The sequence below is a fragment of the Carcharodon carcharias genome, chromosome 14 (genome assembly GCF_017639515.1).
Source record: "Carcharodon carcharias isolate sCarCar2 chromosome 14, sCarCar2.pri, whole genome shotgun sequence".
Lineage (NCBI taxonomy): Eukaryota > Metazoa > Chordata > Chondrichthyes > Lamniformes > Lamnidae > Carcharodon > Carcharodon carcharias.
Genome location: NC_054480.1, coordinates 97,928,519 through 97,945,036, shown reverse-complemented (window position 1 = coordinate 97,945,036; position 16,518 = coordinate 97,928,519). Strand labels below are relative to the sequence as shown.

At 41.8% G+C, this 16,518-nt stretch overlaps 1 protein-coding gene and 1 non-coding gene across 5 annotated transcripts in view; both read right to left on the bottom strand.

The window, feature by feature from the left end:
- The window catches only part of safb (scaffold attachment factor B), a 70,395-nt gene that overhangs the window by 3,456 nt on the left and 50,421 nt on the right, over positions 1-16,518 (bottom strand). For all 4 annotated transcript variants that reach the window (XM_041204039.1, XM_041204038.1, XM_041204040.1 and 1 more), the window contains exons 15-21: positions 15,901-16,057; positions 15,455-15,576; positions 15,208-15,363; positions 13,774-14,046; positions 12,372-12,405; positions 9,184-9,335; positions 1,982-2,097 (exon numbers count right to left, since the gene is read on the bottom strand). In XM_041204039.1, the coding sequence (XP_041059973.1) occupies positions 1,982-2,097; positions 9,184-9,335; positions 12,372-12,405; positions 13,774-14,046; positions 15,208-15,363; positions 15,455-15,576; positions 15,901-16,057 (1,010 nt within the window). The remainder of the gene's footprint in view (positions 1-1,981; positions 2,098-9,183; positions 9,336-12,371; positions 12,406-13,773; positions 14,047-15,207; positions 15,364-15,454; positions 15,577-15,900; positions 16,058-16,518) is intronic.
- Positions 906-1,042, bottom strand: LOC121287708. The gene has a single exon (XR_005945239.1). It is a non-coding gene; the product is annotated as a small nucleolar RNA SNORA42/SNORA80 family (small nucleolar RNA).

The following is a 16,518-nucleotide window of genomic DNA, read 5'->3' as shown; positions in this document are numbered from 1 at the left end:
GCAGTGAGAAAGATCTGCTTTGCTGGGGATGGCACCTTTCAGAGAGATGAACCAATACAGTGCCTGTGTGCTCAGTCTGGTGTAAAAAAAATCTCATGGCACTACAGAGGAGAGGTCTCCCAGTGTCCTGACTAAAATGATTCTTAACACTTCTTGTGTGCAATCGGTTACATTTGCCTAAATATCGTGACTGCACTTCAAAATTAACACCCTGGTGTAAAATGCTGTGGGATGTCTTGGGAATATAATAGGTGCTAGATAAATTAAAATTATAAATAGCTTTTTAATCAAGAGTTAGATATACCCACTTTACCAGTTTAAAAGCACCATTTTCCAATCATCTAAGAAGATTTATCTACTATTAACTCCCCATTCTCACTCTATAAGGGCCAACACTCACGTTACCTACTCTTTTTCAGTGGTATATTTGGTGGAATATATTTTAAACAGGTACTGTACTCACTGTGAATGTATTGAACCTGAAGGGATTAAATTACTGATTGCAATTATCAAACTTTTTTTTCCCTTTTAAATCTGCCATGAGGAACTGCCTACTATTTAAAATCTAAATTTGAGTTGCGGTAGTTTATGGGATGTAAAACTGCACACATGGATCTTCAGTTGAACTAAAAAAAAAAGTACAAAAAGTCCCTAATTATAACAAGTATTTGTTACATGGTTGATACATTAGTGCTCAAGAACAGTTTGTGCATGTAGCAAATACAAAAGCAAGATTTCAAATCTGCTTCCAACAAAAAGCCAGGGGAAAAAAAATTAAAATTTAGGATATCAAAATTAAGAAATTTCAACACTACAGCAATCTTCCATCCCATCAATAGAGTTATATGGTCTGATACAAAGTACAGAATATCCTTATCATTTTAAACTGAGAATAACCAATTATTCTTTGTGCTGCCCACATCAGTGAAGCAGGCCTATGGAGGATGCAGGCCAGTCAATGGTTTGGGGCAGTGATTTGATTTTGCATGGAGTACACTATGAAGAGATCATGGGATGGATCCCACCATAAATCATGCCATGCAAATGGATAAGCAAAGAGTGATCCCACAGTGCTACACAATCATACGGTTGCTCTTTAAGTCCAACATTTCACCTGCACTTGCAGGTGCCATGGAATCTTTTACACCCACTGGAGGCGGCAGACAGGTTTAATTTCTCATTCAAAAAATCATCGAAATTGCTGCACTCCCTCAGTACTGCGCTGGACAGCTTTGATTTTTGTGCTCAATTCCTAGAGTAGGACTTGAACCCAGAACCTTGTGACTCAGAGGCAAAAGTGTACTGAATGAGCTATGGCTGACATGCAATGTACACTGCTTGTTTAATGCTACCTCTTAAAAAAAACGTGGATCTCTCATGTCAGTTGGTAGGTTTCACAGAAGACTGGGGGAGGTGTGGTGAGGCAGCAAGAACAGATTTTTTTGAATGTTTCTTCCACAATGGGAATATTTGAAGTTTGACATGCACCATACACAAGATATGCTAAAACAAACAGGTTTAATTTTTGATCAAGTTTAGAAAACTTGTAATTCTAAAACAAAAAGCTATTTCAAATAGACAACTGTGACATTAAACCTGGACTGTCAGGCAAACAATTTAGATTTTGACTATGGTTGCAAAATTGGACACTCCAGTTAAAAGTACACAACTTACTAGTTAACTTAAGGCTGGCAAAGATCTAGTCTTGCCGCAAAATTACTTCAAAAAATAAGCCATGCTTAGCTCATATTACCTGAAAACAACTGCTGTAAGTGTAAAATGATTAGCCAGCAACTTGCAATTATTTGGTTATCAGTGATCTAGATGAAATGTTGAGAAAAGCATTTGGAAATAAATAAAGGTAAAATGGTGATCTTGATCACAAGCTCAAGAATGACCAGGCTAATCAATCATGATTGGAATCTTTAAAAAAAAAGACCACTGACTTTTCATTACAAACTTCTCTGTCCTAAAAGGTTACCTTGCCAACGATCAGGATCTCTTCCCATCATTCCTGCTTCCAAGTTACCCTGCCAAGAGCGTTCTGGATGGCCTTCCATCTTCCGTCCATGGTCACTATTCCAATCCCTACCATCTCTGTACAAGCAAAAGTAATATTTTACAATGTAAATGAGCCAGTGAGACAACATCTAAAGATATTTCCAAGAGATATGCAAGGGGCAGGAAGGGGGACTATAATTCAATTCTATTTCTGTGCCACTACATCACTCTTAGTTTTATGCATGAACTTAACCCCTCCATAATTTCACTCACGTACTGCTTTACGTGTTCTTCCCTTAACCCTCTATACTCACTAGTTCTTCATCCCTGCTACAGCAATCTCTAAACTCATCTCCTTTATGAGACTCAGTTGAGCGCTCAATCATTCACCTACCAAATTCCTAATCAGCTGCCTTTCCTTGCTTCCTACGATTGTAAATGGGCCTTTTTTTCCTTGGATATCTCCAATGTCACCTCGCCAAAAAGTCCATCCTCAGCTAATCTTCTCTGCTGACTGCCCCATTTCCAACCTCCTTCCTCTCCAAATGTCACCCTGCTATTTAAGAAGGTAGGGAGAGAGAAAACAGGGAACCACAGATCTGTCAGCCTAACATCAGTAGCAGGGAAATTATATAATCTATTCTAAAAGGATGTGATAAATGGACACTTGGATAATAATGATCCGATTGGGCACAGTCAACATGATTTATGAATGGGAAATCATGTTTGACGAACCTGTAAGTCTTTTGAGGATGTTACTAACAGAACTGATAAAGGGGAGTCGAGTCGGTGGACATGGTACACTTGGATTTTCAGAAAGCTTTTGATAAAGCATTACAGTTGATTAGCAAAATGAAAGCACATGGGATAGGAGGTAATATACTGGCATGGATTAAGGATTGGTTGACAGGCAGAAAATAGTAGGAATAAATGGATCATTTTCATGTTGGCAGGCAGCTGTGACTAGTGGGGTACTGCAAGGATTAGTACTGGGGCCCCAGCTGTTCACAATATATATCAATGATTTGGATGTGGTGGCCAAATGTAATATTTCCAAGTTCACGGGTGACACAAAGCTAGGTGAAATGCGTGTTGGGACAGAAATGAAAAGTGGCTTCAAGGGGATTTGGACAGATTTAGTGAGTGGGCAAGAACATGGCAGATGGAACATAATGTGGAAAAATGTGAGGTTATCCACTTTGGTGGGAGGAACAGATGTGAAGGGTATTGCTTAAATGCTAAGAGATTAGAAAGTGCAGATGTAAATAAAGGACCTGGGTGTACAAAAGTCACTTTAATTCGCTCATGGGATGTAGGCGTCACTGGCTAGACCAGCATTTATTGCCTTTCCCCTAATTGCCCTTAAGTGGTGTTGAATCACCTTCTTGAACTGCTGCAGTCCATGTGGTATAGGTACACTCACAATGCTGTTAGGAAGGGAGTTCGAGGGATTTTGACTCAGCGGCAGTGAAGTAACGGTGACATATTTCCAAGTCAGGATGGCGTGCGGAATGGAAGGAACTTCCAGCTGGTGGTGTTCCCGTGTCTGCTGCCCTTGCCATTCTAGATGGTAGCAGTTGTGGGTTTGGAAGGTGCTAAGGAGCTTTGGTGAGTTCCTGCAGTGCACCTTGTAGATGGTACAAACTGCTGCCACTGTGCAGGGAGTGAAAGTTTTTGGATGGGGTGCCAATCAAGCAGGTTGCTTTGTCCTAGGTGGTGTCAAGCTTCTTGAGTGTTGCTGGAGCTGCAAGCTAACATGCAGGTGCAACAAGCAATTGCAAGGCTAATGGTATATTAGCCTTTATCACAAGAGGAATTGAGTACAGGGGGAGTAAGGTCCTGCTTCAATAGAACCGTGGTTAAACCACACCTGGAGCTGTGAGCAGTTTTGGTCCCCTTACCTTAGGAAGGATATTGCCATACAAGGAATGCAACGAAGATTCACCGAACTTGTTCCCGGGATGGCAGGACTGCCAAAGAAGCGAGATTGGGGAAACTGGGCCTGTATTCTCTAGTTTTGAAGAATGAGAAGTGATCTAATTGAAACCTACAAAATACTTAAAAGGACAGACATGGTAGATGAAGGTAAGATGTTCCCTCTGGCTGAGGAGTCCAGAACCAGGTGACAATTTCAAACTGAGGGGAAGCTACTTAGGGCTGAGGTGAGAGTTTTTTTTTACTCAGAGGGTTATGAATCTTTGGAATTCTCTATCCCAGAGGGCGACGGAAGCTCAGTCATTGAGTATGTTTAAAGCAGAGATTGACAGATGATTTTTAAATACCAATGACATAAAGGAGTGTGGGGATAGCGTGGGAGAAAAGCATTGAAGTGGATGATCAGCCATGATCAAAATCCTGGAACTACCTAACACACTGTGGATGTACCTACACTACATATACTGCAGCATTGCAAGTTGACAGCTCATCATCACCTTCTCAAGGGCAATTAGGGATAGGCGATAAATGCTGGCCTAGCCAGTGTCATAGAGGTCTACAGCACAGAAAAAGGCCCTTCGGCCTATCGAGCCTGCGCCAATCAAACAAGTACTTAACTATTCTAATCCCATTTTCCAGCACGAGGCCCATAGCCTTGTATGCCATGGCATCACAAGTGCACATCCAAATACTTCTTAAATGTTGAGGGTTTCTGCCTCTGCCACCCTTTCAGGCAGTGAGTTTCAGATTCCCATCACCCTCTGGGTGAAAAAATTCTTCCTCACATCCCCTCTAAAGCTCCTGTCCCTTACCTTAAATCTATGCCCCCTGGTTACTAATCACTCCACCAAGGGGGAAAGTTCCTTCCTGTCTACCCCTCATAATTTTATACACCTCAATCATGTGTCCCCTCAATCTCCTCTGCTCCAAGGAAAGTAACCCCAGTCTATCCAATCTCTCCTCATAACTAAAAATCTCCAGCCCAGGCAACATCCTGGTAAATCTCATCTACACTCTCTCTAGTGCAATCACATCCTTCCTATAATACGGATTCCAGAACTGCACGCAATACTCTAGTTGTGGCCTAACCAGCATTTTATACAGTTCCAGCATAACCTGCCTGCTCTTATATTCTATGCCTCGGCTAATAAAGGCAAGTATCCCATATGCCTTATTAACCACCTTATCTAACTGTCCTGCTACCTTAAGGGAACGGCGGACATGCACACTAAAGTCTCTCTGATCCTTGGTACTTCCCATGGTCCTACCATTCATCGTGTATTCCTGTGCCTTGTTTGTCCTGCCCGAGTGCATCACCTTACACATGCCCGGATTAAATTCCATTTGCCATTGATCAGCCCATCTTGGCAGCCCTTCTATATCCTCTTGTAATCTAAGGCTATCCTCCTCACTATTTACCACCCCACCAATTTTTGTGTCATTCGCCAACTTGCTGATCAACCCTCCTACATTCAAGTCTTATATATACTACAAACAGCAAGGGACCCAACACCGATCCCTGTGGAACCCCACTGGATACAGGCATCCAGTCACAAAAACACCCCTCAACAATCACCCTCTGCTTCCAGCCGCTCAGCCAATTCTGGATCCAATTTGCCTTGGATCTCATAGGCTCTTACTTTCGTCATCAGTCTCCCATGTGTGACTTTGTCAAAAGCCTTGCTGAAGTCCAAGTAGACTACGTCACATGCATTGCCCTCATCTACACACCTGGTCACCTCTTTGAAAAATTCAATCAAATTGGTCAGACATGACCTCCCCTTAACAAAACCATGCTGACTGTCCTTGATTAACCCCTGCTTCTCCAAGTGTAGATTAATTCTGTCCCTCAGAATTGCTTTCAATAGTTTCCCCACCACTGAGGTTAGACTGACTGGCCCGTAGTTCCCTGGTTTATCCTTTCCTACCTTCTTGAATTATGGAACCGCATTGGCTGTCCTCAAGTCCTCTGGCACCTCTCCTGTAGCCTAAGAGATATTGAAAATTTTTGCCAGCGCCCCTGCTATCTCCTCCCTTACGTCACTCAACAGCCTGGGATACATTTCATCTGTTTCTGGAGATTTATCTACTTTTAAGCCTGCCAGACCACTTAGAACCTCCTCCCTTTCTATGCTAATGTATATAATTATATCACAGTCCTTCTGCCTGATTTCCATACCCATGTCATCCCTCTCACCCTTGTGAACATCGACACAAAGTATTAATTTAGAACCCTACCAACCTCCTTCTGGCTCCACACACAAATTACCACTATTGCCCTTAATGGGCCCTACTCTTTCCCTAGTTATTCTCTTACTCAATGTACTTGTAAAATAACTTTGGATTTTCCTTTATTTTACCTGCCAATGTTTTTTCATGCCCCTTTTTGCTCTCCTAATTTCATTTTTTAAGATCCCCCTTCACATTGTATACTCCTCTAGGGATTCCATTGTTTTCAGCCCTTGGTATCTGCCATAAGCTTCCCCTTTTCTCTTTATCCAATCCAGGTTCCCCAGATTTGTTGGCCTCACCCTTTATCTTTACTGGAATATGTTGGCCCTGTACTCTCCCTATTTCCTTCTTGAATGAGTCCCACTGCTCTGACAGATTTACCTAAAAATAGCTGTTCCCTTTCCACTCTGGCCAAATCATATCTGATCTTATTAAAATTGGCCCTCCCCCAGTTTAGAACTCTGATTTCTGGCCCATCCTTGTCCTTTTCCAAATCATCCTTAAATCTAACAGAGTTATGATCACTATCTGCAAAATGTTCCCCCACTGATACCTCTACTATTTGCCAGACTTCATTCCCTAAAATTAAGTCCAGGACTGCTCCTCTCTTGTAGGGCCTTCTATGTACTGGCTTAAAAAGCTCTCCTGGATGCATTTTAAGAATTCCGCTCCCTCTAAACCTATCACAGTATGACTAACCCAGTTAAGGTTGGGGAGGTTGAAATCCCCCACTATTACTTTTACACTTCCCTGAAATTTGCCTACATATCTGCTCTTTTATTTCGCTTTGATTGTCTGGGGCCTATAGTACACTCCCAGCTCCTTTTTTGTTTTTAAGTTCTACCCATATGGCTTCATTTGAGGAACCTTCTAAGATGTCATCCCTTCTTACTGCTGTAATTGATTCCTTGATCAATATTGCAATACCCCCTCCTCTTTTATCTCCTTTCCTGTCTTGCCTGAAGACCCTATATCCTGGAATATTGAGCTGCCAATCCTGCCCTTCTCTCAACCATGCCTCTGTGACAGCAATGACATCATACTTCCATGTGTTGATTTGTGCCCTCAACTCCTCTGCCTTATTTGTCAGACTCCTTGCATTAAAATAAACACCATCCAACCCTGCCAAACTCCCTTGTGCCTTAACTGGTCTATAATTTCTATGCCTTCCAGACTCACTTGCTCTCTTTTCTAATTTTAGCTGTGCCTGCTGAACCTCCTCTCAGGATCCCATTCCTCTGCCAAGTTAGTTTAAACATTCCCCCACCCCCTCACCGGTACTAGCAAACCTGCCCGCAAGGATGTTGGTCCTATTCTGGTTCAGGTGCAACCTGTTCGCCTTGTACAGGTCCCACCACCCCCAGAAACAGTCCCAATGTCCCAGAAATCTAAAGCCCTCCCTCCTGCACCATCTCTCCAGCCACGCATTCATTGGACTAATCTATTTCTATACTCACTAGCGCGTGGCACCAGAAGTAATCCACAGATTACTACCTTTGAGGTCCTGTTTTTTAAATCTGCTTCCCAGCTCCCTAAATTCTGCTTGCAGGACCTCTCTTTCTAGCTTTGTCGTTGGCACCAATATGTACCATGATCTTTGTCTGTTTGTGCTCCCCCTTTAGAATGCCCTGCAGCTGTTCAGTGACATCCTTGACCCTGGCACCAGGGAGGCAACATACCATCCTGGAGTCATGTGACCTATGGCGACTCAGGCCTGATGGGTTGAATGGTCTACACCTGTTCCTATCTTCCTAAGGATATTAAACATGTCTCTGCTGTTCATCTCTCCCGCAACTCCCTATTGATTTGCACCCATCCATAAAACAAGCACCCGTGATCAGTATCTCCTGTGAAACATGATTACCTGTCTTTTTTTGCCATTCGTCTCTACCTTCTCTAATCACTTACCATTTTTGTAGGTATGCTTTTACGTGGCTCCACTCATTTGCCCTAGTGAGCCAGTGCAGCAACAATGGAATTCCTGTCGCAACGACTCCCCCAAACATACTCATCCTCCTGCATTACACCCTAAAATTTCACACACTGGCCTTCAAGCTTCTTTGTTATACAATGCCCATCAGCTACATGAACCATGGGCACAGGAGTGTCTTTAATATGTACAATATCCAGTACTACATCTTTCCCTCTCAAATACACAATAACCAGAATTTCCTTGAAGTGAACACTGGAGATACCAAAGGCACTGATTTTGGTCAAAGATTCTATACTGTCACCATATTTCATCTCCCTCTCTAACTGCCCATTCAAAAATATCCTGATCATCAAAATGATTACTTCCGCCTCTGCAACAGAATGATACCAGGGTTAAATTAACAGGTTGCAAAAGCTTGGTTAATATTCTCTTGTGTTGATTAAAGGGATATCTAATCAAGATGTTAGAATGATTAAGGGATCTATAGAATTGAATTTTACAGCTCAAAAATTGACCATTCACCCAACAGGTCTACACTGGTGTTGTGCTCCAAAACTGTCTCTTCTTGCTTTACATCATAGCACTTAATCTAGTCTAGGGAAATCTGGAACCTGTACCTTCTAAAAGGTTCTGAATGCTGAGTCAAATAGAACTTTTCAAGACTGAGGTTGATAAATTTTTGTTATGCCAGGGTATCAAAGGATACCAAAGAAAGGTGGGTGAATGGAGTTGAGGTACAGATTAGTCAATCTAAATTAACAGCTGAATAGGTTTAAAGGAATAGCCTGTTCACCTACCTCAGCTGAAATCCTTATACTTGCTTGGGTCATCTCCCAATTCAAAATAAATCAAAAAGCTCCTCCATGATTCCTCCAAATTCACCATCAGCATGCATGAATAATGACTTACATATCACTCCAAACTTTGCCTCCTGACTTTAGCTCCCTATAACCCAAAATATTCTGTCCTCAATAAACTGCCTATCTCCAACATTCACCACTCTTATACCTTGCCTCAGTCCTTCTTTCCTCTAATTCTAGACTTAAGTTCAACCTGTTCTTGCAGTTTTATCAAATACTTACCTTGATTGGCGAGGAATAATTCCTCCTCTGTTGTCTCCTACACGTTTCATGTCTGGTCCATAGCCACCACCAGACCCGCCCCAACCCTCTCGCTGTGACCCTGAATCGCGGTTGTGGCGTTCTGGTCCTCCATGCCTTCCATCAGGATAATGCTGAACAGACATAATACAAATATTTTAAGTTTGCTTAAAGAAACTATGTAGAAAGATTACTCATTTAATGCTTTAATTTTTCCATATATTCCTTTCAAATTATTGTTGCGATCAACAACAGTTTTTAACATAGTTCCCATATTGGGATAATGAAACAGATTACTGCTCAGTGATGAAACCTGGACAAGTACATGTTGACTGTTTCATTTTGCGGTTCTCCAATTTTATCAATATCAGAATGGTTAGTGCTCTTCTGAACCCTCTTTCTTGCTCCTTTAAAATTCCAAATACGTTTGTGCTTTTCCTCCACCTTGCATCCTACTTCTATTAAAAACAAGGCTCATGACTCACTAAGATAAAAGCAAAAAGCTGCAGATGCTGGAAATCCAAAAACAAACAAAAATATCTGGAAAAACTCAGGTCTGGCAGCATCTGTGGAGAGGAGCACAGTTAAAGTTTGGAGTCCGCATGACTCTTCAACAGAACTAAGTATAAGTAGAAGAGAAGTGAAATATAAGCTGGTTTAAGGAAGGGGGGGGGACGACGACAAGAAGAGCTGGATAGAGGGCCAGTGATCAGTGGAGATAACCAAAAGATGTCACAGACAAAAAGACAAAGAGACGTTGAAGGTGGTGATATTATCTAAAGGAATGTGCTAATTAAAGGTAGAAAACAGGACGAGCAAGGTACAGATAGCCCTGGTGGGGTGGGGTAAAGGAATCAAAAAAGGCTAAAAGGTAGAGATAAAACAATGGATGGAAATACATTTAAAAATAATGGAAATAGGTGGGAAAAGAAAAATCTATATAAATTATTGGAAAAAACAAAGAGGGGGAAAATCGGAAAGGGGGTGGGGATGGAGGAGAGAGCTCATGATCTAAAATTATTGAACTCAATATTCAGTCCAGAAAGCTGTATACTGCCTAGTCAGAAGATGAGGTGCTGTTCCTCCAGTTTGTGTTGAGCTTCACTGGAACAATGCAGCAAGCCAAGGACAGACATGTGGGCACGAGAGCAGGGTGGAGTGTTGAAATGGCAAGCGACAGGGAGGTCAGGGTAATGCTTGCGGACACACTTTGCAGGTGTTCTGCAAAGCGGTCACCCAGTCTGCATTTGGTCTCTCCAAAGTAGAGGAAACCGCACTGGGAGCAACGAATGCAGTAGACTAAGTTGAGGGAAGTGCAAGTGAAATGCTGCTTCACTTGAAATGAGTGTTTGGGCCCTTGGACGGTGAGGAGAGGGGAAGTAAAGGGGCAGGTGTTGCAAAAATGTGTCCTTAAACCTGTCCTTTTAAGTGTTGCTTTTAGAACCTTTACCCCAAGTCTATGATTTCTCTCATTTTCCCTAGGTGGCATGTGCCTTCAGGGTTATGAAAGACCTACAGAGGGCAGCATTGCAATATGAATGCTTCTGACAGGTTCAATGCCATGTGCCTATTAATTCCAGCAGGACCCTCATCTGAGGGGCTTCAGCAATGTGGTGCCTTCAACATGAATCTGATCTTCCCACCCTTGCGTGATGTTCAGTAACAGATCTCATTCTCTGTAACTGAAAGCCATCAAATATCCTTCTGATCATATATTTATTTATTTTTAAATTTGTTCATGGGATGTGGGCTTCGCTGACTGGGCGAGCATTTATTGCCCACCTCTAGTGGCCCTTGAGAAGATGGTGGTGAGCTGGCCTTCTTGAACCGCTGCAGTCCCTGTGGTGTATGTGCACCCAGAGTGCGGTTAGGGAGTTCCAGGATTTTCACCCAGCGACAGTGAAGGAACAGTGATATATTTCCAAGAAAGGGTGGAGAGTTACTTGGAGGGGAACCTCCAGATGGTGGTATCTGCTGCCCTTGTCCTTCTAGGTGGTAGTGGTCATGGGTTTGGAAGGTGCTGTCTAAGGCGTCTTGGTGAATTCCTGCAGTGCATCTTGTAGATGCTGCACACTGCTGCTACTGTGCATCGGCGGTGGAGGGATGTGGTGCCACTCAAGTGGGTTGCTTTGTCCTGGACGGTGTCAAGCTTCTTCAGTGTTGTGGGAGCTGCATTCATCCAGGGAGTATTCCATCACACTCCTGACTTGTGCCTTGTAGATGGTGGACAGGCTTTGGGGAGTCAGGAGTAGAGTTACTTGTCACACGATTCCTAGCCTCTGACCTTCTCTTGTATCCACAGTATTTATATGGCTAATCCAGTTCAGTTTCTAGTCAATGGTAACCCTCAGCATGTTGATAGTGGCGGATTCAGTGATAATAATGCCATTGAACATCAAGGGGCAACAGTTGGATTCTCTCTTGTTGGAGATGGTCATTGTATGACACTTGTGTTGTGCAAATGTTACTTGCCACTTGTCAGCCTAAGCCTGCATAGTGCCCAGGTCTTGCTGCATTTGGACATGGGCTGCTTCAGTGTCTTGAGAGTCAGAAATGGTGCTGCCCATTGTGCAATCATCAGTGAACATCCCCACTTCTGACTTTATGATGGAAGGAAGGTCATTGCTGAAGCAGGCTGGGCCTAGGACACTACCTTAAGGAACTCCTGCAGCGATGTCCTGGAATTAAGATAACTGACCTCCAGCAACCACAACCATCTTCCTTTGTGCTAGGTATGACTCTAACCCGCAGAGTTTTCACCCTGATTCCCAGTGACTCCAGTTTTGCTAGGGCTCCTTAATGCCACATTCAGTCAAATGCTGCCTTTATGTCAAGGGCAGTCACTCTCACTTCATCTTGGGAGTTCAGCTCTTTTGTCCATGTTTGAACCAAGGCTGTAATGAGGTCAGGAGCTGAATGGGCCTGGCAGAACCCAAACTGGGCATCAGTGAGCAGGTTATTGCTAAGCAAGTGCCGCCTGATAGGAATGTTGATAGCCCCTTCCATTACTTTAATGATTGAGAGTAGGCTGATGTGGCGGTAATTGGCCAGGTTGGATTTGTCTTGCTAGGAGAGATACAACAATCCTCGGTTAAGATCTGAAAATGACAATCCCATAGTTCCAAATCCATATACGTAACTAATAAATTCATGCAAGTGAAATATGTTACCTGTCCATCTCTATCACCAATCATGCCTCGAGAACTGTGAAAGAAAGGAACACAACATCATTAAATTAATATAAGCATTCAGAATGCCATAACTAGAAACACATACTATACACATTAGCAAATCAATTTCCAAAATACTATTTAAATATTTCATTCAACTACTGTGACTTTTGTTAGGTAGTATGACTACAGTGGACTGTCTTGATAGGGTTTCCTCTTCCAGCTGTAAGCACTTGAGACAGACTGGAAAACTTGATTGCCACTCTATTAAATGGCCTAAAGGATAATTTCAAGTTCTGTTAAACACCTCGACAGAGCACCATTAAGATAAAGGATTTGCACCAGCATGGCATCCAACAGCAACTCATTTTCAATTACATATTAATAGAATCACCAAGAAATTCAATAGGGAATTCAGAGAAAGCTTTTTGACTCAAAGAATGGTGAGAATTTGGAACTGGAAGGAGAATTTGGAGTGGCTAAGTGAATAGTATCGATGCATTTAAGGGGAAGCTGGACAAGTATATGAAGGAGAAGGGAACAGAGGGTTACAATGATAGATTTAGATGAGGAAAGATAGGAGGCTTGAGTGGTGCATAAGCACCAGCATGGACTGATTGAGCCATACGATCTGTTGCTGTGCTATCCTTTGTAGACCAGATAAAAATTCTTAAAAGTGCTCACTCATTCATGCTCAATGTAAACAGCTAGGCCATACCAGATTATGCCACATAAAGTTTGTTGAAGGATTCCAGCTAATTTTAGATTGGTCACTTTTCCAGCTGAACAACTGAATCTGAAGTTCAAAAGCATTGGAGAGCTTTTTAAGCACTAAGCGTCTCATTCTCTCTTGTAAACTTTTCAATGTTTTAACAGCAAAGTTGGCTTTCTGTCTTGCATTACACATCTCAACTCGTTCATTTTCCATGCCATTCCAGATATTTAAATGCAAACCAAAGAGATTCCTGCAATGGTCATGCGCATCCTACAGCAACTTGTAAAACTTTTATAGACTGCATAGAAGCAATTTACAGTAGGAAAATGCATTCATACTCAGCTGAAGCATCATTAGAATCTAATTCCACTGCATTCATTGCATTTCAAAAATGCAGAAACGGTAATCAGACCTATCAATGCTCATCCTACTCATCAGACAATACAACCTAGTGCATCATTCACCCCAATTGTTACAATGACTAATGCTGGGACAGATCAAAAAAACTCAATAAAAAGCTGTTGTCATTTTCAGGTTATCACCTAAGAGATTATGCTAAATTTCAACAGACCCATGTGACATCTCTACATGTGTTTAATTCTTCCTCTCCCACCCTGAGAAATCCCAGTGTTCATAAGAACATAACATTTCTGAGATCTTTTCTGGTTTTAAGAATTTAATTCATACCCAGAATCACGCCTGTCTGGCATCCGCTCAGGTTTCCAGTTGCCACGTGGCGGCCCTCTTCGTGGAGATTCGCGCCGAGGACTGTGGTTGCGGTGAGAGCCATGATCAAGGTGTCTATCGTGGTCTCTACCTGATTTCATAACAATATCACGGCCCCGACTGCCACCTCGTCTATCGTGGAATCCTTCAAGCCTCTTGTCAAATCTTCCTCCAAATGGCCCTTCATCCCGACGTGGTGGGCCACTATCTCTGCGGTCAAACCGATCCATTCGCCTAGAAGGGAGAGAAAGATGATGTTAAGCAACAATATGACCAAACTCACTTTCACTTGTGTAAACATTCATTAAGGCCAGTGGAAACAAAGCATAATGCAAAAACCCAAGCAAGATCGACACCTTAATACACAGATCTTAGGACTGGAACACTATTTTATCTTGCACCTGGGCCCCAAGACAATCCCGACTGACATGATAATTGTGTCCCCTTTCTACCACCTGCAAAAAAAATCTCAAGTAGAAAGAATCTCTGGCAGTCACTCTAGCTCAGGTTTAATTAAAACAATTTATCAACTGATGGCTCAAACAGAACTGCAAAGCTGACTGTGGTGGAAGATGATGGGTGGCAACTGGTGGTTGCAAATTTGGATTTAGGGCAGAGTAGGAAAACGCATTATATTGAACTCATACTGTATCTTATCTCAGCATGGTATGATACATGAGAAGAAATGCAAAACGTTGCATTTCTCATCACTAGAATCCTTTAAATTTTAATCATAATTAAGCAATTTATAAATTAACAGTTAGGCTGATGTCAGGCACCCATTTGAATAAATAATGATAAAAGCTTTAACTTACTATTATTTTCTGGTATGTCCAATGTCTCCCAAGAAATTGTATCTAAGTTATTTTAAGCTTTAGGATTTTTCACTAACATCAACAAACTTGTTTCAGTCAACAGTTTTCCCACAATTAATACTTGACACCAGTAACTTTAGGGAAGATTCTGACAATCAGGTGAATTACAGACATGCAACCAAACACATTTTAGTAAGTGAATATTTTAAAAGTCAACTGTGTAAACAAACCTGAAGTTAAAAACTTAACTTGAGGTTTCTTAATTTTTAGCCAAAAAGCTGGAAGCATTCGAAACCACAATAATGTGCTTTGTGGGAAAAGCTGAGTTTCCACTTCCCCTGGCACCATTCTTGCAGGTTTATTCATCAAGATAATGAAGTTTCATAGTTTCTTATTTGTGTATTTGTATAATTCACTAATTTAACTCCACTGCAGATGTAGAATTCTCAAATTGTAAATACCCATAACAACCAGTGCTCTAAGTGTTAAATCCAAGGAGGATGTGCAAGCATAATTCACTTCCACCCTTAATTTGCCCAGTCTCAACAAGCATCACAATCTACACTGAACTGCAACTCACCTGTCCACCTGCATATCTGGAAACCCCCGACCTCGATCACGGTGATCAAAGTCATTGAACCTTTCTGGGCGGCCAAAGTCTGATCCATGACTGCCATACCTGCTGTCACTGTCAAGGGCTATACGTTTCTGATCAGGCCAGTACTGATCGTCTCGTCTAGAAGAGGAAGATGAAAAACATTTTTAGGTTTATACACAATAGCAAGTAGGCAAAGGGCAGTGTGTGGCATTACAGATTAAACATTTACCTATCACTATCATATGGTCTTTTAATACCACCACGACGTTCATGCTCATAGCGCATTTGCTCCTGCTGACGTCGGAGTTCTTCTTTCTCTCTATTAATTCGCTCCTGTTCTCGCCTCCTCTCCTGTGCAAAAGGAAGACATTTTAGGGTTATATGGCAGATAATAGAGGAAAGAAAGCTTAATTTTATTCTAAATGTAATCTACCGATCATTTCTATTTGAACTGAACAATATGGACCATATACCTTTCCATATTTCTTATATTAAACTATCATAGTTGGAGTTGGTCACGATGGTTAAAAGGCCACAAAATGCAACTAGATGGGTGTTTCTATATCTCTTATTAAAACAAAAATAGATGAAAGTGTACCCCTAGATTTGTCTTTTTTTTAAAAGCATCACCTTGAATGAATTAACAATTGATATCTTTCCTGGCCCTTGTTTTACCTGCTCTATTCTGATTCTCTCCCGTTCTAGCCTTTCTCGTTCTAGCCGTTCCCTCTCAAGACGCTTCCTTTCAATTTCAAGCCGCTCCCTCTCCCGCTGGAGCAGCTCCCGCTCTTCGCGTTCTCGCATACGCTCTCTCTCCCACTTCTCACGTTCCCTGTTAGGGGAAAATAGATTTCCAGTTAACTACAAAAACAAAGCAACACCAATTATTGAAACAAAAGCATCATTTAACAGAAAAAATTATCGACTAACATACATTCAACACAAATTTCCCCATTGTCAAAGAATGCAGAAAGCAGCTGAACATCTCCATTGCTGCAGTGCTCTTTGATATTTTAAATGATTCTGTTAGCTGACCAACATCAAAACTGCCATCACTCTAAACAATTTTTCAAGCAAGGGCCATTTTAGCAAAAAAAAAAGCAATATGAGAGGCATATCAACTACTTTAATAGAGGTCTGATTCATTCCTGCTTGTGATAACATAAAGGATGAAGGGACATTAATTGAAAAGCAGAATATATTTGTTCTTTCTGGGGGGGGTGGGGGGGGGAGATAATGCAGGCTTGAAGTAGACTGATTTGACTGAGCCTCAGTGCTGGGTTGAGGGATTTA